The 23,378-nt window shown below is 42.0% G+C and overlaps 1 protein-coding gene and 1 pseudogene across 1 annotated transcript; one reads left to right on the top strand and one right to left on the bottom strand.

The window, feature by feature from the left end:
* The first annotated feature begins 1,817 nt into the window (after nt 1-1,817).
* Nucleotides 1,818-2,672, top strand: LOC125576892. Its single transcript, XM_048737409.1, has one exon. The coding sequence runs from the start codon at nt 1,818-1,820 to the stop codon at nt 2,670-2,672; it is 855 nt and encodes a 284-aa protein (XP_048593366.1).
* An 8,641-nt stretch (nt 2,673-11,313) lies between these two features.
* LOC106418839 lies at nt 11,314-23,087 on the bottom strand (annotated as a pseudogene).
* Nucleotides 23,088-23,378: the final 291 nt, after the last annotated feature.

The following is a 23,378-nucleotide window of genomic DNA, read 5'->3' as shown; positions in this document are numbered from 1 at the left end:
CTTCCTCATTTGTTATTGGCTTTAAACCCATTCCTTTTGATGATTTAGCAACAACATCTCGTGACAAACCTTTAGTAAATGGATCCGCTAGGTTGTCAGCCGATTTGATGTAATCTATTGTGATTACACCAGTTGAGATAAGTTGTCTAATGGTTTTATGTCGTCTTCTGATGTGACGAGATTTACCATTGTAGAGATTATTCTCAGCCCGAGCTATAGCTGATTGACTATCACAATGTATGCGTATAGCTAGCACAGGTTTCTCCCACATAGGAATATCTTCCAAAATATTTCTAAGCCATTCAGCTTCTTCTGCTGCTTTGTCTAAGGCTATGAACTCAGATTCCATGGTTGATCTGGCTAATACTGTTTGTTTGGTAGATTTCCATGATATCGCTGCTCCTTCTAGTGTAAAGACATATCCACTCGTGGATTTTGAGTTTTTAGAATCTGATATCCAGTTAGCATCACTGTATCCTTCTAAAACTGCTGGTTATTTACCATAGTGAAGCCCAAAATCTTTGGTGTAGTGCAAGTAATTGAGTACCCTCGTTATAGATTTCAGTGTATATGACCTGGATTACTTGTATATCGACTAAGTACGTTTACTGCATGCGCCAGATCCGGTCTAGTACAATTGGCCCAATAAAAATTATTCTTTTTGGACCAAGTTAAGCTCAACGTTTTGCCATTTATTTCGGGAAAAAACAGCATACAATTTTATTTAAAACGACAAGTAGTTTGTCTTAATAATAAAAATGTCATGCATTTTATCCTCTCGAAAGTTTTAAACGAGATTAGAGAGAGTCTTGAGGAAGAAGTTTTGGAACTCAACTTCCCTCGATCTCCGCAAAATTCTCGCCCACGTGCAGCAGCTGTTGCGGGAAGTGGGTCTTCTCCGGCTCTTTAAATATCGTCTCTCCTCTTCCTTCATTTCTTAACCTTTTTCCGAATCGAAATCCAACAGCAAAAATCCCTCTGCGTAAGTCTATATTGCGAGAGTGTTTCGTAGAGTTTATAGTTCGATAGGGCGATCACGAGTGAGGCGTGATTCGTCTGCCATGGTTGTATTCTGGGACTCTATATTTATACAGTCCCGTCTCACTAACGGAGCGAATATTTTGAGTTAAGGAAAGAGATCATATCTCGCCTCCATGTCTCTTTGCGAATACGATTTCTTATCGTCCTCGTATTTGTTTTCTATATTCGTCTATTTCCTTAACTTCGCTTTTATTATATCGTTTACATCAGTCCGGTTTACCGGCTTCTACACTAATATGATTCTTTCAAGCTGACTTAGACTTCCAATATAACACACAGAAAATTCAAGCATTTTCTATACATGCATGAGGACCCAATGTTTAATGTATTCTCTGTCAGATATTTTTTGATATACCAAAAAGGCTTCCTGCAATATAGTATGTGATTTTTTTCAGTTTCCTACCTCGAAATGAATATTTTTAATTTTTAGGTAGAGGATTCAAGTTTTAAAAAATGAACCCAGTACGTGTTGAAATAAACTTGAAGTAGCTTGAGGTTCAAGCTATCCTAATCTTATTAGGATTGTGTTTATCCAATAAAGATTAGGATATATGTGAAAGGTGATTACTAATAGGTTTAGGAGTTTACCTAGTCCTATATATATTGATGAATGTTGTGATGAAAGAATAACGATTGTGTGAAAGCGATTGAGCTTATTGATTTGAATAAAACGAAACGAGTACTTGCGAACTTCGACTTCTTGATTTCTATATTTGGTATCAGAGCCATACATAAAATTCAAATAGTCGACGACGAGAGATACAGCAACAACAACAATGGCAGACGTGAAAAGTGAAACCGAGATCAACGTTAAAGAAACTGGACCTTCATCCATTAAATTTCCAATGCTGACTTCCACCAACTACACAGTGTGGGCTATGAAGATGAGAATTGCTCTCAAGGTAAATAAAGTCTGGGAAACCATTGATCCAGGGAGCAAGCATGAAGAAAAAAATAACTTGGCTATTGCCTTGTTGTTTCAATCCATACCCGAATCATTGACATTACAAGTTGGAAACCTCGACACATCCAAAGCAGTGTGGGATGCAATTCAAGCCAGACATATCGGGGCCGAAAGAGTTCGAGAAGCTCGACTACAAACACTAATGGCAGATTTCGACAAACTAAAGATGAAAGACGAAGATAATATCGATACCTTCGTCGGCAAGTTAACCGAGATCTCATCAAAGTCAGCTTCGCTTGGAACAATCATAGAAGAACCAAAACTTGTGAAGAAATTCTTAAAGAGTTTGCCAAGAAAAAAATATATTCATATGGTTGCATCTCTTGAACAAGTTCTGGATCTTAACGAAACTAGTTTCGAAGATATAGTGGGAAGTTTAAAGGCCTATGAAGAGAGAATAAGCGAAGAAGAAGAAGAAGAACAGAATGATGATCGAGAGAAACTGATGTATGCCAATAGCGAGTCACAGCATGATGGTTATGGAACCGGTCGAGGAAGAGGTCGTGGTGGAAGAGGCAACTGGAGAGGTGGAAGAGGCCGAGGACGTACTGGAGGTTTCTATGCGCAGAGAGAAGCGTATAAACAAGGACAGTACGGAACGAAGGATAAAAGTCACATAACTTGTTTTCATGTGACAAACTCGGTCACTACGCCTCGAATGCCCTGATGCAAAACTTAAGCTACAAGAAACGGTGGAAAAGAAGGATGATGACACACTAGAAGCCGATGAATTAATGATGCACGAAGTTGTTTATCTAAACGAACAAAAGGTAAAGCCAAACACCTTTGAGGTTGAACAAGGAATGGAGAATCTATGGTTAACGGCGCAAGTAATCATATGAGTGGAAACCGCTTGTTCTTTTTCAAGCTTGATGAAGGAGTAACAGGAATGGTTCGTTTCGGAGATGATTCGCGAATAGAAATAAAAGGAAAGGGATCTATAAAGTTCGTTTTGAAGGGAGGTGACAAGAAAATACTGAGTAATGTCTATTACATTCCCGGTTTGAAAAGCAATATAGTGAGCTTGGGACAGGCTACCGAAGCAGGGTGCGAAGTAAGCATGAAAGACGACATACTAAAACTATTTGATCGTGCAGGACAACTAATGGTTAAGTGCACAAGGTCAAAGAACCGACTATATAAGGTCGTCTTGCAAGCAGATACAGTACAATATCTACAAATAGCATCATGCTCGGAGTCCTCTAGATGGCATGCGCGCCTAGGTCACCTCAACAGCGAGACAATGAAGATGATGATGAACAAAAATCTAGTTGTTGGCATGCCCAACATGACGATCGAACGAGAGACGTGTGTATCATGTCTTCTTGGTAAAAAAACCAGGAAGCCATTCCCGCAGTCAACAGCATACAGAGCAACAACTCCACTTGAGCTTGTCCATGGGGACTTATGCGGGCCCATTACACCTCCCACACCAGGAGGAAAGCGTTATATTTTCGTGTTGATTGATGATTTTTCAAGGTACATGTGGGCAATACTACTGGAAAGGAAAAGCGAGGCGTTTGACAAGATCAAAATCTTCAAGAAACTTGCAGAAAAAGAAACGAAAGCAACACTGAAAACACTTCGAACTGACAGAGGTGGTGAGTTTCTTTCTCATGAGTTCAGAGATTACTGCGAAAAGAACGATCAACAGACACTTAACAGCTCCATACTCACCTCAACAAAACGGAGTTGTGGAGCGTCGAAATCGCACTCTACTCGAGATGACCAGAAGCTTACTAAAACATATGAAGGTACCTAATATGTTTTGGGGAGAAGTAGTGAGGCACGCCACCTATCTAATCAACAGAATCTCCACAAGGTCCTTGACAGAGAAAACACCGTATGAGGCATTGCGAAAGAAACGACCTAACGTAGAACATCTTAAAGTGTTCGGTTGCGTATGTTATGCCAGAACAGAGGCGGTAGGTAGAAAAAAACTGGACGATCGATCAAGAGTACTGATTCACTTAGGTATTGAGCCTGGCACAAAGGCTTACCGGTTGCTAGATCCCGACAGTAATAAGGTTATTGTCAGCCGTGATGTGTATTTTGAAGAAGAAAAACAGTGGAATTGGAGCACGACCAAGGCGAAAGGTCCTGAGGAGTCTGGTTCGTTTGAAATAGACCTGATACCTCCGCAAGAGCTCGAGGTTGCACCTATTAACGAGGTCGAGGACAGTGGCGAGAAGACAGAAGACGAAGATAATGTGGACGCAGAGGAACAAACAGAACCGAATGTAAGAAGATCAACAAGAGCTAGTACTAAGCCTTCCTATCTAGATGATTATATACTTCTTGCGGAGGTGGAGTGCGAAAAACTCTTGATGATCATAAATAATGAGCCATGGGACTATAGTGAAGCCAAGAAACTACAAGTTTGGGTTGATGCATGTATAGACGAGCTATCCTCTATTGAAAGAAACAACACTTGGATACTCGTTGATTTGCCGAAAGGTTTCAAACCAATTGGATTGAAGTGGGTATTCAAGATAAAAAGGAATGCAGATGGAAGCATAAGCAAATACAAGGCACGCCTAGTCGCTAAAGGATATGTTCAAAGACATGGAGTAGTAGACTACGACGAAGTCTTTGCCCCTGTCGCACGCATTGAGACAATTCGAATGGTTATTTCACTTGCAGCTTCTAGAGGGTGGGAAATACACCACTTAGATGTTAAAACCGCGTTTCTACATGGAGAATTGAAAGAAGAAGTTTATGTTAGTCAACCCGAAGGATTCGAGATCAAAGGAAAAGAAGAAAAAGTCTACAAGCTTAACAAAGCTCTTTATAGTTTGAAACAGGCTCCAAGGGCATGGAATATAAAACTCAACCGAATCCTACAGAGTCTTGGTTTCACCAGATGCTCCAAAGAACCATCATTATATAGAAGAGAAGAGAAGAACGGTCTACTTGTCGTGTGCGTGTATGTGGATGATCTGCTCGTTACTGGAGCTTACTTGCAGTCGATAATGGAATTTAAACGGGAGATGAGCAGCAAGTTCGAGATGAGTGATCTAGGTAAACTGACATACTACCTAGGTATTGAGGTCTGTCAACTTGAAGGGAGCATTGTATTATCTCAATACAAGTACGCTCAAAAGATTCTTGAAGAGACAAGTATGCATGGATGTAATCTCACTCATATACCCATGGAGTTGAACCTGCGATTGTCAAAATCACGACAAGAACGAAGCATTGACGAGAGGCAGTATAGAAGAAGTATAGGATGTCTTCGCTACCTACTACACACCAGACCTGATCTCTCTTTCAGCGTCGGAGTGTTGAGTAGATATATGCAAGATCCGAAAGAGTCTCATGGAGCAGCTTTGAAACAAGTGTTAAGATACTTGCGTGGAACTACATCACTAGGACTACGGTTCGCAAGATCAAACAATCAAGAACTGACTGGCTTCAGTGATAGCTCGCACAACGTTGACGATGACGATGGGAAAAGCACAACCGGACACATATTTTACCTTGGAGAAAATCCCATAACTTGGTGTTCCCAAAAGCAAGAAATTGTGGCGCTATCCTCGTGTGAAGCATAGTTTATGGCTGCAACCGAAGCTGCAAAGCAAGCAATTTGGCTTCAAGAACTCTTAGGAGAAGTCGTAGGTGAAACATGCAGGAAGGTGGTAATAAGAGTTGATAACAAATCAGCAATTACTCTCACGAAAAATCCTGTATTTCATGGCCGAAGCAAGCACATTCATAGGAGGTTTCACTTCATTCGAGAGTGTGTTGAAAACGAACAAGTTGAAGTCGAGCATGTTCCAGGCAATGAGCAAAAGGCTGATATATTAACTAAATCACTTGGTCGAGTTAAATTTGCAGAGATGAGAAGACTGATCGGGGTTCGAAATGTGAAAGATGAAGACTTCAAGCTTAAGGGGGAGAATGTTGAAATAAACTTGAAGTAGCTTGAGGTTCAAGCTATCCTAATCTTATTAGGATTGTGTTTATCCAATAAAGATTAGGATATATGTGAAAGGTGATTACTAATAGGTTTAGGAGTTTACCTAGTCCTATATATATTGATGAATGTTGTGATGAAAGAATAACGATTGTGTGAAAGCGATTGAGCTTATTGATTTGAATAAAACGAAACGAGTACTTGCGAACTTCGACTTCTTGATTTCTATAGTACGTAGATGTCATTGATGTAGTACCTAATATTGTACATAAGTAAATGCCTCTGACCATCTCCAATAAGTTTCAGAAGGTCTGAAATTCCAGAAATGAGGCTGCAAGGATCCAGGGAAGATTGATTAGGATTTGAAGTTTCCTCATCATCAACAGAGCTTTCCAAATTACTTTTACATTGATCTGACGTCACTGCTGCACCGAAACCCCAAGACACATGTTTAGAGTTGTATTACCAGAGAGAGATCTTGCTCTTTCCTCAAAAATGCTTTCAAAAACAATAACCAGTTACACTATGTATTTTGGTTGTGAAGACATAAAATAAATATATTAGAAGAAAACATCACCTTCCAGTCGCTTTGGATTCTGCAATTTCTAATCATCGAGGAAATAGAAGGTTCACTGCAACAATGGATTTTTTTCTCCTTGCTGCTATTCTAGAGCTCCTGCGACACCCATAATCTTTAGGATCCTTCAAGAAAGAATATGGGAGATTAAAAGAAAGGCCAATAAATCAAGTATCATTAGATTTTTTCTGAAATAAAGCAACATATTCATTCTAGCCATAGAGAATAAACCAGGTGGAGAAGCTCTGTATCAAAATATATTTACAGTGCACAGCTAGATTTTCAATTTATCATTGTGCACATATGAATAAGCTCATGCAGAGAAAATATGGAAGGAAGGACTTACAGCTTATTGCAGATATACAATGTTGTGTGGAAGCTGACATGCTCTGGAGCTGTGAAGCTAAGGGTTACAACACCTGAAAAGTTGAGATGAAAATACGCTCATACGAAGAGAAGACTTTATGGGTAAATTTTCAAATACTTTAATTGGTAATGATAACATTTTAAAACTACAATCACTATATAAAAAAACGATGGAATCAGACGCACCTCTAAATTATTTTTATTTGAATTTAGAGTGGTGAGCAAGAGCACTGATGGTTTTGTCTTGCTATCGTTCCACGTACCCCAGAACGTGGCCGGAAAACAAATCTTGACCCACTTTAACCTTCTTCCGAGTCGGAGAGCGTCAAAGGCGGATTGCACGAGAAGAGCATCAGAGGAAGCCATCTTTGAGAATCTTTTTATGCTTTATGAAATGATAATCTGACATTGGTCTGAGCGTCAATCAATCTCTCAATCCGCTGATATATATAGATTTCACGCGAAGGAAACGGAGGCGTCAACATCGCAAATGGGTTTAATGTGAATTACATTTATTCATGAATCAAAAGAAATACATTGAACCTCAGGGGAGGTGAAGAGACAACGACTGGGGAAGTGAAGAGATTAAAAGAGAGACTTTGTTTTGCAGATCATGAAAGCGGAAACGGAGAGGATAATTTCTGTAGGAGGACAACACTGAAGCCCTAATCGAGTAAAGCACAAAAAGCTACGTTTAACTCATTTATGAAACAGACGCCAAAAATTCAAATCATGCCAAACTATAAATGGGACCCACACACTTTATGATTTGCACACATGAATGCTTTTAGGGTCTGACTGGTTCAAACGCAGCGGTTGCGGTTGCGGCTGCGGGCGTTTGCGGATGCGGGTGGTTGCGGTTTCTAGCGGTTTTAAGAGATTTGTACGACTGGTTCTGCGGTTAGAAATTGGTGCGTTTGCGGGATACTTATGACTGGTTAACTACCAAATACAGCAGCGGTTAAATAATAAATTAATAATATTTACATTTTATATAATTATAAAAATATCAAAAATTATAATATTATAATAAATATGTAAATTATATTTTCAAAGTTATAGTTTTAAATTTTTAAAATTATAGAAAATATTTTTATTTTAAAATTTTATAATATTAATTAAAATATAATAGATATATTTTAGTATTTTTATAATTCCATTTTAAAAAAATTATTGAATATTTTTATTTTTGTATTTATATAGTTTTTAAAGAAAAAGAAAAAAAAATTATCTTTCCGCAACCGCCCGCAACCGCAAACGCTAGCTGGAACCAGCTTTTGATTTTAAGAGGTTCGGAGCGGTTTGAAGTGATTTGTAGCGGTTTGTATGATTGTTTCGAAACGCTGTCAACCGCTACCAACCGCAAAAGCTGCGTTTGCGGGTGGTAGCGGGGAAACCAATCAAGCTCTTAGAAGAGAGGAAAGTGTGGTATTAATATATATGATTCTTAGGCTCTGAATCGTAACTGCGGATTGAGCGGTGCGGGTTCAACTGCGGTACAGTTTTAACAGTTATAAAAACGTATACATATATGGTATATGTAGAGATTTTTGTTACTGTTAACTGCGGTGCGGGGCGTGCAGTTCGTAACATTCGAAGTCTTAGGGTTAGATTCTCGAAAGCTTAAATGTTTTTTTGAAAAATTAATTTTTTTATCTACATATGATTATTTTTGTGTATAGTAAATACTTTTTAAGTTTAATTTGATTTTATGAAGTGTTTAGTTAGTTGATTTAGTTTAGAGATTATGTTTAAAGTCAAGACGACTAACATGTAAGTCGTCTGGCGATTAAAAGATTTCTCTGAAAGTCTTCTAACTCCCACTAAAAATATTTTAGTTTTCCGCTAAAAATATTTAATCTTCTGTGCGACTTACAAGTAAGTCGTCTAGTAATTACACATTCTCTCTCCTCTTCTCAAATGGTTCCAACGAAAATTTACACATATTTAACCTTATTGGAATTTACAAAAATATTTAAGTCTTCTGTGCGACTTACAAGTAAGTCTTCTGATCAAAAATAGTTAAATTTTTTGTCTCCATATATAAATAAAAATTCACACATTCTATCTCCTCCTCTCAAATGGTTGCAATAAAAATGGTATGTTCCTCATTCTAAAATTCTTCAACCTCTCTCTAATCTCTTTGAACTTATAAACACCAAACATTATATCAATTTATTGTTTTTGTCTCATGCATTTCTCACTAGTTTATCCTATTTTGCAGGTTTTTCATCACATGGTTTTCATCTTCCACTCATTTAAAGGTAGATTTATTAATTTTAGCTATGTATTTTTGTGTGTTCTATAAAGGTAGATCTATCTAATCTTCCACTCATTTTCTCTGTTTTTAAGTCATTTGAACGTTTTTGGAGATGCAGTTTTTTCAGATTTCGATTTGGATATGCATGTTTTTCAGATCTGGAAGACTTTTGGGCTAGAAGACTTCCAGACGACTTCCAGGAAGTCTTGTGGCGGAGTCTTCTCCCATGTCTCCCTTTCATAATATATATGAGCATTTTGGTAAGTTTTTATATCTGATTTTTCGTCATTTGGTAACCTCCTGTTGCATAAAGTTAATACATTTTTCACAAACTAAAACTCTCCAAACTCACTCTAATCTCTTTGACTTGAAAACACTAAACTTTATATGAATTTTTCATTTTTGTCTCATGTCTTTCTCACTAATCTATCTTTTTGTTGCAGGTTTTAATCAGATGGTTCTCATCTCCACTTGGATATGTACTTTGTGTGTTCTATAAAAGTATGCATATCTAATTTTCCACTCATTTTCTCTGTTTTTAAGCAATTTGAATGTTTTTTGATATGATATGCAGGTTTTTCAGATCGGGGTTTGATATACATGTTTTCAGATCTGGATCAGATTTTGGAAGATCTATGAGAAGTCTTCTCGGAAGTGTTCTAAAATATAATGCGCTAGCAGACTTCAAAGAAGTCTTCCAGACGACTTCCAGGAAGTCTTCCAGACGACTTCCAGGAAGTCTTCTAACGAGGTCTTCTTCCATATCAAGTGGAGTCTAAGCTTGTCTTTGTAGAGGAATGATCTATAATAGTTTTGTTTGTGGTATGTTTTGTAATTTGCATGTGTACTCCTTTAGTTGTGATTTTTTTGTAAATTTGAAAAGATATTAATGAAAAAGTTTGGTAAATATGTTCATTTTCCACAATATTATTATCTTGCAAAAATTACTCGACATAATTGAAGTTATTGATACAACTTCAATAGCAAAACACAATAACACAAAAAATTAATCAAATTTATTACAACTACGGGAGAATAATTCTCAAGAAAACTTAGTCAAATTCACAAAAGATAAAACATTACATAAGTTCAAAGCTAGAACACTTTCATTAGATACATAAGTAAAAAGTATATCTTACAATCTGAGAAGACACATTAAACCATGTTACTTGATATTCTTGAAGTTACGTAACACTTTTGAAAATTAAATAAACATATCTTAAAGTTACTTAACAAATTTACAAAAACTAAGGAAGAAGACTTCCTCAATTAGCTTGAAACTTTACTAAGCATTAATGTTGGTAACCTCATAAATATCAACAATTAAGTTATAAAATTCATTCAATAGCCTCAATATTGAGAAATATACATTAATTAACAAAAAAATTAAAAAGTCTTTATAGTTTTAGAAAAAATGAAAGTTTATTAAACATTGACGCAGACGACTTCCACAGAGGTCGTCCATTTAGGTTAGTTTTGCAATTTATTTTTAACTTAGACGACTTACATGGAAGTCGTCCATCTTTGTTTGTTAAAAACAAAATTCGAGACGGCTTCCATGTAAGTTGTCTAGCAAAAACGAGTTAGTTTTGTATTTGACCGGATTGTGTCAGAAATTTTACTTTTCCTGGACGACTTACATGGAAGTCGTCTCATCCAATGGAAAATTAAAAAAAAAATCAATATTTTGTTATACCTAGACGACTTCCATGTAAGTCGTCTCAGGTTAGTTTTGCAATTGAAAAATAGAACAAAAAATAGTATTTTTCTAGACGACTTACACGAAGTCGTCTGTCCGACGACTTACATGGAAGTCGTCCAAGATAAGCAAGGTTTGACCAGAATTGCGGAATAAAATCATGGACGACTTTCGTGTAAGTCGTCTGAAGTCGTCAAGTCAAATTTCTGACACAATCCGGTCAAATGCAAAACTAACCCGTTTACCTTAGACGACTTATGTGGAAGTCGTCTTGATTTTTTTTTTAACAAACAAAGATGGACGACTTCCATGTAAGTCGTATGGAAAAACACATTTAAAAGTTAATTGCAAAACTAACCTCTACATTGATCAGAAGACTTACCGGAAGTCGTCTGGACGAACAGATCTGGAAAAAAAAACTAATTTCATAGTTTCAACCAGTGAGATAACTTGTTTAGCACATAAAAGTCTTCTCCAAGCACCTAGAATCTCAAACAAAAGCGAGCCACCAAGAATCATAAGCTTCAATGGCTCTATGAACCATAAAAAATTTAGAATCAAAATCTTAGGTTTTTTTAGATGAATATGGAGAGAAAGTAAAGAGACATTGTTCAAAAGAATTGAGAAAGAAAGAGTGTAAATCGATTTTTAGGTGTATTAAGAGCTTCAAATTGGTTGTTCATGGTGGTTGGTGTATTGATGGCAATGGCAAAATTGTGAATACCTGAGGAAGATGAGGGTGATAGGGTAAAATATGCATTTTCGAAAAGAAAAAAAATGATTGCATTTTAGTGAATAATCTGAACTTTGGGGGTGAATGAGGCAAGTCAAAGTTCCAAAAAAAACATGGGTTAATTTTGTGTTTGACTTCAAGTTTTGAGTCATATTTGCAAAAATTCCTTATTTTTATTGCTAAGCGAAGTCCTTTCTTCAAGACACCATTGGACAATATCTTCTTGCAATAAGGGTTCGACTTCAATCCCATACCTATTAACTTGCTGCACCAGCTTTGCATGAACACGACCCTATTTTAAAACCCAAATAAAGAAAAACATGTAAGGTTTCTTATAAGCTTTTTGCTGTGTAAACTATATTTGATTTTATGGACTGACTGTGGGAACCGAAATTCACACTGTCGATTTCCGTTTAAATAAGGAAACTAGGAAAACCCTAATTTCCCAGAGGACCCGGATATCTGTTAATTACCACACGTCAAGCAATCAGAACACTAGAATAACAACGATAAAAATAAGAAATCGAAAAGAGAGAGCAAAGTAGATCTTATTCCGAATCTACGTATGAGCGTTACAACAAGGTATAAGCCTGGGCTCGAGAGCTATCGGCGAGATTCCTAGTTCTAGCAACCCTAAGACGGCTAAACCTAATTGAGTCGCAGCTCGAAATAACAAAAACGGAAAATTGCCTAAATCGCTCTAAGTGCTAAGTTTGCTCTGAAAAAGTTCTCCCTTCTGCTCCTCGCCTAAGACTCCTTATATACTAGCTCCAATGTCGGTTTACGCTTTTACTCTTCTGCCCTTAAGCCGTCATAGCAAAAAATGGAGATTTTCCATTTTTCCCGATCTTCATAATTATCTTCAAAACTTCCGTATTTATCCGCGGAAACTTGACATTTATCCTTCCTCGTGGGCCAAGCGTAAACCATGCTGTGGTTTACGGCCTTTTGGTTAGAAAAATCGTAGGATGGGCTTCGAATCGTGTTTTAGGTCCCTTTGGGCCGTCTTCCGACTCGACACGTTTACTACGAGTTTTCCGCGGTTTCTAATCCACGAAGTTTGATCGACGAATTAGAATAGCGGGAAACATGGACTGAGCTTGCTACGGTCTTCGGGAGATAGCATTCGAAGGTTTGACGAGAATGCATGGACTGGTGTCGTATCGATGTTCGGAAAGGTTCAATCGCTACACAGCGACCGAACTTTGGCTCAAGCCCGGTTGCTACGTAGCGACCGAGTGAGACGAGTGCTCGGTCGCTACGTAGCGACCGAGCTTGGCTGAGCTCGGTCGCTACGTAGCGACCGAGCTTTGGCTCGAGCTCGGTCGCTACGTAGCGACCGAGCGGGACGATCGCTCGGTCGCTACGTAGCGACCGAGCTTTGGCTCGAGCTCGGTCGCTACGTAGCGACCGAGCGGGACGATCGTTCGGTCGCTGCGTAGCGACCGAGCTTGGCTCGGGTTTGGTTGCTACGTAGCAACCGGACGGCGTGTATACGTAGCGACCGAGCTTGATTTGTTCGGTTTGAATCCCAAAGGATACTTCTTCGTAAAAACCTCGTATAGGTTATTTTTACGAAAATTACATCTCTTCTTTTACTAACTCTTTCGGAAATACGATCTCCGAGGATTTTCGGGTGGTAATTCCGTCCTAACCGTTTTTGACCCCAACAGTAAGCCCCCAAGCCCGTTAGGATCATGTATCGTAGGATCCTAGCGTGCGGTTAGGCATGTTTGGCAAGTTAGGCGTGATGGATGGAATTAATATCCGAAAGTCCGAGCTTGAATAGTAAATCCTCATGTCTTATAAGAAGAGAGGTAACTTGTTCCATAATTTTTTCACTTTCTTGTTTTTCTCTAAGATCTTTCAAAAAAAACTTTCTATCTTTCTCTCCACCCTTTTTCTCTATTCTCTCAAGAGAAGTGTAAAGATGTCGAGCAAGAAAAAGATTGCAAAGAAAGGGTCTTCGTCCGCGAGTCCTTATGAAGAGCTCGTCGTTCCGAAGATGGAGTTCGTGCCTCACTCGGTGCATCCTGCCGAGAACGAGGCATGGTGGGTTGCTCATTATGGCTCGTTGACCCCTCCCAAGGAGAAGCCGTTCCCGGTCCTGGTCCATCGTGGAGTCGAGGAAGAGGATGCAAGCAGGACTACTGACGAGTTTCTCGCGACGATGCGATCGTTCTACCACATCCCGGATGCTGTGGAGTTCCGGGTTCCCTGCCGCGGGGAATGTGCTAACAACCCCCCGGAGGGTTACTTTACTTGTTATGAGGCGTTTGTAGTGCGTTGTCGCCTCTGGTTCCCCATACCCGAAATTCTCGTCCGAGTGTTGGACCGTTTCGAAGTTGCGATAAGTCAGTTGACACCCCTTGCCATTCAGCACCTTATTGGGATCCTGATCCTAAGCTACGAGCATGGCCTTTCCCTTTCCGTCGATCATTATGAAGCGCTTTTGAGGCTTCAACTTGTCAGGGGTACGGATAAGCATAGGTTGGTCCCTCGGAAGTTTATGTCAGTGGTTAAAAAGTTTATTTCGAACTTCAACTCGTGGAAGAAGTTCTTTTTCTTTGTCCGTATAGACGCTGCATCCGTCGAAGAGAGTTGCATTCCATTGTTCCGGAGGTTGCCGAATGATCGTCCCTTCATCAACCCTTTTGCTCCGTTCCCCGAGGACATCATTTCGGTGAGGGATCTTCTCAGGAATGGTCCCTTCTTCTGGACTTCTTTTACGCCGAAGAGGGTTCGGAAGGCACTGAGATTTGTGCAACCCGGTCCTGCTTTGGATGCGGACACGGGAAGCGACTCCGAACCCGACGACCAGAATCCCGTCGAAGCTCCGACGGCTGCACCGGAGTCGAGCTCTTGGAAGGGAAAAGATGTCGATCTTGGCGACATAGAGTTTTCGATGGATGACTCTATGCTTCCAGGATGGGATCCGAACCTTGCTTACGGCGACGGGAGCGGTTCGAGCGAGGCCCCTATTCCGGATTTCGATGATTTCTTTGCTGGGCTGCCATCGGGTTTCGATGCTCCTCCTCCTACGAAAGAATCGGCGAGGCCGAGAGTCGTTGCGGAAGGATCTCGCATCATCAATGGGGTTAGTTTTTTTTTGAGAATTTCTTGGTGATTGTCCTATGTATATATTTATAACATGCCAATCGATTTTGCAGGGCCTGAGCTTGCTGGGCTCGGCCATTGAGGCGGGCCATAGAGAAGCCATGGTCTACCGCTTCAAGGCGGAGAAAGCGGAGCGGGATCTCGCTCGCGTGCAAGGCGAGATGCTGGAGCGAGAGGCGCAGCTTACTCGTGATCATGCGCGGGCTGTTCGTAAAGCGGAGAGGAAAGGCAAAAGAGAAATCGTCGAGGTGATGAAAACTCGTGCATCTCAGTTCCAGGTTGAGTATGGGAACCTCAAGAATGCCTTTACCTCGGTGGGTGACTTTCGCGAGTGCCGCGGTTCGGTCGGCAGTCTTTGGAGGACGCGAGCCGATGACTATGTGTTTGAAGAGGAAATGAGCTTGATGAAGAGTGGGATGAGTGACCATGCCCATGCTGAGGCGCTTATCCCTCCGATTGATGAGAGGATTCAAGGGTTCTGGGATTCCATCCCGGTTTCCCCTGATACCGAGGAGGTTCCGACCGGTTTTCCCGATGGTGGCGAGGAAGTGGATCGTCCCGCGGATGCGTTCGGTGCTTCGTTGTCCGGGGACTTTGACTTTGGATTATGAGGGATGGATCAGTTATCCTTTTAACTGTTTTCGGCCGAGTGTGGCCTTTTGAATTTGGATTTCGTTTAGGCCTAGATGGCCGTATTTGTATTTACCGGGACTGGCCGTTGGTGGCTTTGAATCCCTTGCCGCTTTACGCGGTTTATTTATATGATAAATGTTTTTTGTTCGAGTTTTCCTGAGTAGGGTTGAAGTAAATACGAGTTGTCGTCTCGTATTTAGTTCTGATTAGACGTTCAATCTGTCGGTTCGTTCGTGATTTTCGTAAAAATTTACTTATCTTTACGATTTTCGAGAACCTTGAGATATGAACGGAGAGACATGGTTTAGGATCTCGTATCTTTTAGATATCATGCCTTGAGATGTTTGAGACCAGAGCGTTGGGTTTAGGGCAAGACCTAGGTTTACTTTCGGTTAAGGTTTGTGCGGTGACTAGCCGGCTATCGTTTTTCCTGTTGCGATTTCTTCCTGACTCGCACCGATTTAAAGTCCGCGATATGTTCTCGGCTTATATGACTTGTATGGTACGAATCGAGCATCTTCTCAGAATCAACTGGAAGTGCTAAACCAAAATTTTGGATTTTTGTTGTAGCGCGCTTTTGTCCTTGTGCTGGACGTTTTTTAAAGATCAAAAGAGTGATCGAATTGCGTTTGTTTAAGACGGCTGGCGTGTTCGTCGGGGCCAATCGACGAACGGGGTGTAAGGTTTTTGGTGGTCGCGTTCGGACAATTTGTTAGTATTGTCCTCGAATTTTAACTTTTGCGACGTCTCGCAGTTATTTCGAGGCTTATACGTGTATTTTTGCGTGTTTGAAAGATGATAATCTTTACGATTTTTGGGCCGGAAGGGGCCGCAGACAAGAGTCTTAACGTTTTCAGGCGTGTCCTGAAAGTTTCTTTTGTGTTTTACTGAAGCGTAAACGTTTTCGATAAAAAGGACAACGTATATTGTAGTAAAAGTTTTTGAAGTTTCTAAAAACTCGATTACAATAATGAAGATTTTTCTAAGTGGGAGTATACGAGTATACGCACCCACTCCCCCCCCCCTTTTTAGAGAGGGGGATAGCTGAACTCGTCTTTTGACGGTCTGCCTACGTACCCCTTTCGAGGATCAAGCCATCTCGTAGTTCTGTTTCATGCCGCGAGTGTTCTTACTCGGCGGTAGATGTCGCGATGTCCGCCTTGACCGTGTCGATCGTGGCTGGGTCGACGCTATTTTCCGGATGTTCCGGTTGAGTTGTCGCGTGGGCTTCGGATTTATGTCGAGCTTCGACGTCCGATGCGTTTGCGTTGATAGACGATTTTACTTCGTCTTCTCCCGGGGCGCTTTTGGCTGAAGATCGATCTATCTTTGCGCGTTTGCCGTTTGCGGAAGCCGTGATTTGCCTTAACTTGTGCTCCGCGAGGAAGCATAGTCGCGACTGTTTTTGGCATCCCCAGATGGCCGCGACTCCGCTTGGCGTTGGGAACTTGAGACCCAGGTGGTAGGTTGACGGAACTGCTTGCATGGCGTTGAGCCATGGGGTTCCCATGATCACGTTGTAGATAGCGGGATGATCGACTACCGCGAATTCGACGATTTTCGTGATCTCCTTGGCCATGACTGGCAATTGGATTGATCCGAGAGTCATCGACACTTCGCCTGAAAAACCCGTGAGCGGTTTTGGCGTCGGATTACTTCTCCGAGTTCGATACTCATCCGCTTGAGAGTGTCGCGGAAGATTACGTTGACCGTGCTTCCCGTGTCGACGAGTACCCTTCCGACTTCTAAATCTCGTATGACGAGATCTATGACGAGCGGGTCGCAGTGAGGTTGGTCGATACCGCCGGCTTCTTCCTCCGTGAAGGTGATCGAGCAACTTTGGCCGTCTCGAGGAGGAGACCATGTAGGCCAATTTGCACTTGACTCTGCCTTCCGTTGGTAAGCCTTGATAGCCGACACGGTATCGCCGCAGTATTGTGATCCTCCGATGATCATATTGACTCTGCGACGATTGTTATCGTTCCCTTTGTCATCCGGCCTCCTACCGCGTTTATCCCCAGGATGGTTTCGTTGAGGGGATTTTTCAGCGGGCGGATTTCTATCCGTCTTTGGAGGCCGATCAGAATCGAGGATGAGATCCTTGACGCTAGTTACTTCCGAAAGCTCTCCAGCGAGTAGCTTCGCGGCCAGTCTTGCTCCCAAGACTTTGCAATTGGTCGTGGAGTGTCCTCGGGATTGGTGGAACTCGCAGAAGGTGTTTTCGTCATACCCTTGATTGCGAGTCCATGTGTTGCCCGTGGTCCGGCCTTGATCCGAACTGATCGCATAGTTATGCGCCCCTTGGAGATCTTCCCCCTCGTGATGGACGTACTTGTCGTTACGAGAGTTCTTCTTTTTCCCCTTCGGATCTGCGTCTTTCGAGGATGGTCTTGCCGGCTTATGTTTTTGCGATAAGACTTTAGTTTCCTCCTCGACTATGATGTAGTCCGTTGCTTTGTGGAGGGCGTCCTGGATCGTTCGCGGTTTGTCGAGAGTTATCCATTTTCTGAATTTCGACTTGTACCAGAGCGTCTTTCTCAGCGCGTCGATGGCCACTTTGTCGCTTATCCCGCTGACCCTGGACATTATCAGCTTGAACCGACTGATAAACTCGCGGAGGGGTTCGTCTTCCCTCTGGGAGAGACTCCAGAGGTCAACATCGGAGGTTTCCCTGTCTATGAATACAGAGTACTGTTTGAGGAATTCCGATGCGAGCTGTCGAAAACTCCCGATGGTGTTGCGACGAAGGCGTGCGAACCATTCGAGCGCTGCTCCTTCGAGATTTTCGACAAACAGGCGGCAATAGCCGGCATCTTTTTCGCCGTCCTTCAGTCTTGCTCTTCCCATCGCGATGTGGAAAGCCTGAAGGTGCGCTTTTGGATCGGCCGTACCATCGTACTTCGGTACTTTGATCTTTCCCGGATCGGACACCCTCATGTCCGAAATGCGACTGGTAAAAGGGGTCTTTCGAGCTCCTTCCAGCAGTCGATCGATCTCGGGGGCAGCACTAGTAGCATGATGGATTTGAGACTTTACGGCTCTCACTTCTGCCGCGGTCTTAGTGATGTAGTCGCGAAGATCGCGGATATCCGATGTCTCGTCAGTGGATTTCCGAGCCTGTCGGCGTTTACTGCGAGTGAGCTCGGTTTGCCTTTCGGCCAGCTCCTCTTGTTCGTTCCAATAGGCGACTTCCTCTTCTTCCGTCATTGGTTTTTCGAACGGGGAGCCTTCCCGAGCTGATCGGCTTCTGGTCCTTCTTGGATGTCTGTCGACATCCTCGTCGGTGTCGTTGGAGACATCGCTAGGATCCAGGTCAATGTGTTCGGCTTCGTTATCCTCTGAATCCTTTGCAGGGGGCGGAAGATTTTCAGAGTTCTCCTTTTCGACGGGAGATTTCTCGCTAGGGTTTTGACCGGAAGGTCGTTCCCGCGCGAGTCCTGCTCTATCGAGTGGGGTGGCGAAGTCGAGCCTCTTCCCGCGGATTTTGGTGGTTCCGCGGGGACGGATAGCTTGGGTCCTTGCCGTTAAGGTTTCAACCTGTTTGGTCAAGGTATTCACGAGCTTATCCTGTTCTTCCGACCTTTTCTCATAGGTGGCGAACATCTTTTTGAACTCCTCGAGCGTCGCGGCGTTGGCTTGCGCGTTGGCCGCGGATACGTCCGCTACTGGAGTGTGGAGATCGGTGCCGCTGCCTCCATTAAGAGGAGTTTGCACGTTATTCGCGTCGTTGGTTGACATGTGAGATTGTGTGTGGCTTTTGCGGGTTAGATTGATCCGTAAGTCCCCCTCCTTCTAGCGCCAAACTGTGGGAACCGAAATTCACACTGTCGATTTCCGTTTAAATAAGGAAACTAGGAAAACCCTAATTTCCCAGAGGACCCGGATATCTGTTAATTACCACACGTCAAGCAATCAGAACACGAGAATAACAACGATAAAAATAAGAAATCGAAAAGAGAGAGCAAAGTAGATCTTATTCCGAATCTGCGTATGAGCGTTACAACAAGGTATAAGCCTGGGCTCGAGAGCTGTCGGCGAGATTCCTAGTTCTAGCAACCCTAAGACGGCTAAACCTAATTGAGTCGCAGCTCGAAATAACAAAAATGGAAAATTGCCTAAATCGCTCTAAGTGCTAAGTTTGCTCTGAAAAAGTTCTCCCTTCTGCTCCTCGCCTAAGACTCCTTATATACTAGCTCCAAGGTCGGTTTACGCTTTTACTCTTCTGCCCTTAAGCCGTCATAGCAAAAAATGGAGATTTTCCATTTTTCCCGATCTTCATAATTATCTTCAAAACTTCTGTATTTATCCGCGGAAACTTGACATTTATCCTTTCTCGTGGGCCAAGCGTAAACCATGCTGTGGTTTACGGGCTTTTGGTTAGAAAAATCGTAGGATGGGCTTCGAATCGTGTTTTAGGTCCCTTTGGGCCGTCTTCCGACTCGACACGTTTACTACGAGTTTTCCGCGGTTTCTAATCCACGAAGTTTGATCGACGAATTAGAATAGCGGGAAACATGGACTGAGCTTGCTACGGTCTTCAGGAGATAGCATTCGAAGGTTTGACGAGAATGCATGGACTGGTGTCGTATCGATGTTCGGAAAGGTTCAATCGCTACACAGCGACCGAACTTTGGCTCAAGCCCGGTTGCTACGTAGCGACCGAGTGAGACGAGTGCTCGGTCGCTACGTAGCGACCGAGCTTTGGCTTGAGCTTGGTCGCTAGGTAGCGACCGAGCGGGACGATCGCTCGGTCGCTACGTAGCGACCGAGCTTGGCTGAGCTCGGTCGCTACGTAGCGACCGAGCAGGACGAGCGCTCGGTCGCTACGTAGCGACCGAGCTTGGCTGAGCTCGGTCGCTACGTAGCGACCGAGCGGGACGAGCGCTCGGTCGCTACGTAGCGACCGAGCGGGACGAGCGCTCGGTCGCTACGTAGCGACCGAGCTTGGCTGAGCTCGGTCGCTACGTAGCGACCGAGCTTTGGCTCGAGCTCGGTCGCTACGTAGCGACCGAGCGGGACGATCGCTCGGTCGCTGCGTAGCGACCGAGCTTGGCTCGGGTTTGGTTGCTACGTAGCAACCGGACGGCGTGTATACGTAGCGACCGAGCTTGGTTTGTTCGGTTTGAATCCCAAAGGATACTTCTTCGTAAAAACCTCGTATAGGTTATTTGGGTGGATTTTGACCCCAACACTGACTTTGACCCCAACACGATCTCCGAGGATTTTTGGGTGGTAATTCCGTCCTAACCGTTTTTGACCCCAACGCTGACTTTGGTTTTACAAAGAGCAGTTTGGATAACGCAATTTCCAAAAGGATCCTGCAAGCGATATTCAAAGTTGGGAACAGAGGTAAGCTCGCGGACAATCTCAGCTCGGCTCTCTGGATAGCGCTTAAGACATTTCTCCACCAAATGACTACTGAACTTCTGAGTTGATAGCTTGACGTAGTGCATTCTAAACTGCATCAGCAACTTTCCTGCTGGAACATTCTGCTCTATTATGTACTGCACCACATAGTTCCTGCACATTCAATCAAACCATATGCTGAGGTTTTTTAACATTAACACGAAATCATTATCGAGTCTTGAGAGTAAATATCAATATTACCCAAAAGGATCCTGAGAAAGTTGAAGTGTGTTTCTAGATATCTCATCGATGAGTGTCTCACGTTGCTCTCTAACAGTATTTGCAACACATCATTGAAACACACAGCAACCATGGCGATGAACTGCTATTTCAGCACATTACTTTGTAGCTACTTCCAAAACAAACTTGGGACCAAATTTTCAAAACATTAGACGAAAAATTAAAAGAGAATAGATGGGTAGCTAAGCACAAAAAAGGTCTATAGAGACTCTGGTCTCTGTAACTTGAAAGATGCTAAGATTCATTATTTAGACATCAAACCAATAAAAACCAGAAATGTTGCAATTCGACTTGGCCATACTAATGAGACGATATCATATTGGTGTAGGCATTTAAAGAAGCGCACTTCATAGTGTATCAGGAGATGTGAAGCACAAAAGTAAAAAGGTAGAGATTTAATAAAACCTTGTTGTCGTTAGGACCGAGAGATGTCAAACAAGTCTGAATGACATGGTTGCCATTCAAATTTTTGACAAGAGCAAGACAGCACGGTTCAAGACCTGACTTCACCATCTCAATCTGCTTTTTTTTTTTGTTTTCACCCTTTCAATCATGAGAGAATAACATATAGACATACTTTAGTCTTGGACCCTTACACTTTGATATACTTCTTGCTGGTAGTGTACTTTACACTTGCTTTTTGATTTTGTTTAGACAAAAATGCCTTTGGTTGGAAAGAGATGGATATGACCAAAAAGAGACCAGTTTCGTTTGTTTTAAAACACAAGTCGCACTCTTAGTTTTTAATTATTAAACGTCTCCCCTTCAATTACATTCCGTTCTTATCTAAACTCACCCTTAAATACTTCATCTGGGATTTTTGTGGTCAGAAAACAGAGGATGCTGACCACATCCCTTACCCAACGTGTACCTCTCCAATATTCAACCAGTATAATGTTGAGCGTTTGGCTAACCAAACCCTTTATCAAATATCTATGGATGTGTATGACAACTACCATAATACTGAAGACATACTCACCAACCCGATCCATTCGCTTCCTCTAAACATGTTTGTTGCAAAGAGCTGTTCGGGTAGTTTGCAATCTGCCCGGAAAGTCTCGCTGCTAATTAGACAAGCAGAAAGGGGATCTCCGTCAATCTATAACGGAGGGTTCAAAAGTAGATTGGGAGATGTAGGTTTAGATTTGTCATACTTTACGGAAGAACAAGCAGCGATGTTGAAACCCAATTAATAATCAACGATTTTTTCTTTCGACGGTGGGAGCGGTGAGAATCAACGATTTCTAGGGTTTGTGTGAAAGAGAAGGGTTCGGGTGAAAGAGAAAGTGGTCCCAAAAAAGAGATGTTTTATATTTTTAATGTGTAACTAAGCTCGACAACAACGGTGAAAACGAAATATTACTTTTCGTATTTTTAAATGAGTAACTAAGCTTGTTCTGGTTCTGGGGCAATTTAGACAAAAGAGCAAAGGAAAGTACTGGGCATGGTCAAAGTATGCCAACGTGATATAGGTCCAAGAAAAAGTACGTCAAAACGTAAATATTTCTTCAATCATCTTCTTGACAATCTCTGCCCTGTTTCATTCCAAAAACCCAAAATTAGAAAGCGGATTTCAATGCTTTTATCCAAAGGTCTCAACTTTTGCTAGTGTCAAAAAGTCAAAAAAAATTGAAATTTATCTTCTCTACCAAATGTTGCTCTCTTTATAAATAGAGAATTGGTTTCAAAAGTTTCCTAAATATAGTAAAGTTTTCTTAGTTTCTTGAAAACCAAGAATAATTTTCCACAAAAATGAAACGTCTCCTTGATAACTCATGCTGACTTGTAATGGGACGTAGTAATCTCCGTTGGCATATTTAAAAATTGATAGAAAGAAAGTTAAAAATGGAAAGGCGTACCCATAATTGTTGAGACAGATTTGGATGAGGTCCAGTGGTTTGGAGGTCAACACTCTCACAATCAACGTTCTTTCCTCCTCATCACACAAATCTATCATCTTCTAGACCAAAGTAATTCCCAAACTGATCCATCGAAACATCGATGACATGGTTAATGATTCCACCGAGGACAACCTTGAAATCATGAAACGTTCCTTCCTCGACCAGTTTCTGCAAAGCTCTGCAACCGATTTGATCTTTGGCAATTAAACTCACAGATCCGTAGATCTTGACCATCAGGGCTGGCCCTGACCTAAATCCAGTAAATCTAGGGCTTCGGGCGCCAAAATATATTAACAATTTAAGGGAATCAAAATTATAAAAGTCGCTTGTAGTCTAGTGGGTGTAAGGTAGAAGGTTCTTAGTTTGATTCTGCAGGAGCGCCATTTTTTATTTCGCTTTAGGCAACACATTTTACTGGGCCGGGCCTGTTGACCATGCAGGCGAGATTCGCAGGCAAACTATTACTCTTCTTTGGATAAGAAGCTTCCATGGCGGCTAGATTCACCAGAAAACTATTACAGCTCT

The sequence above is a fragment of the Brassica napus genome, chromosome A8 (genome assembly GCF_020379485.1).
Source record: "Brassica napus cultivar Da-Ae chromosome A8, Da-Ae, whole genome shotgun sequence".
In the NCBI taxonomy this organism is placed as follows: domain Eukaryota; kingdom Viridiplantae; phylum Streptophyta; class Magnoliopsida; order Brassicales; family Brassicaceae; genus Brassica; species Brassica napus.
Note: the sequence above shows the minus strand (reverse complement) of the source record. Positions and strands in the feature narration are given on the sequence as shown.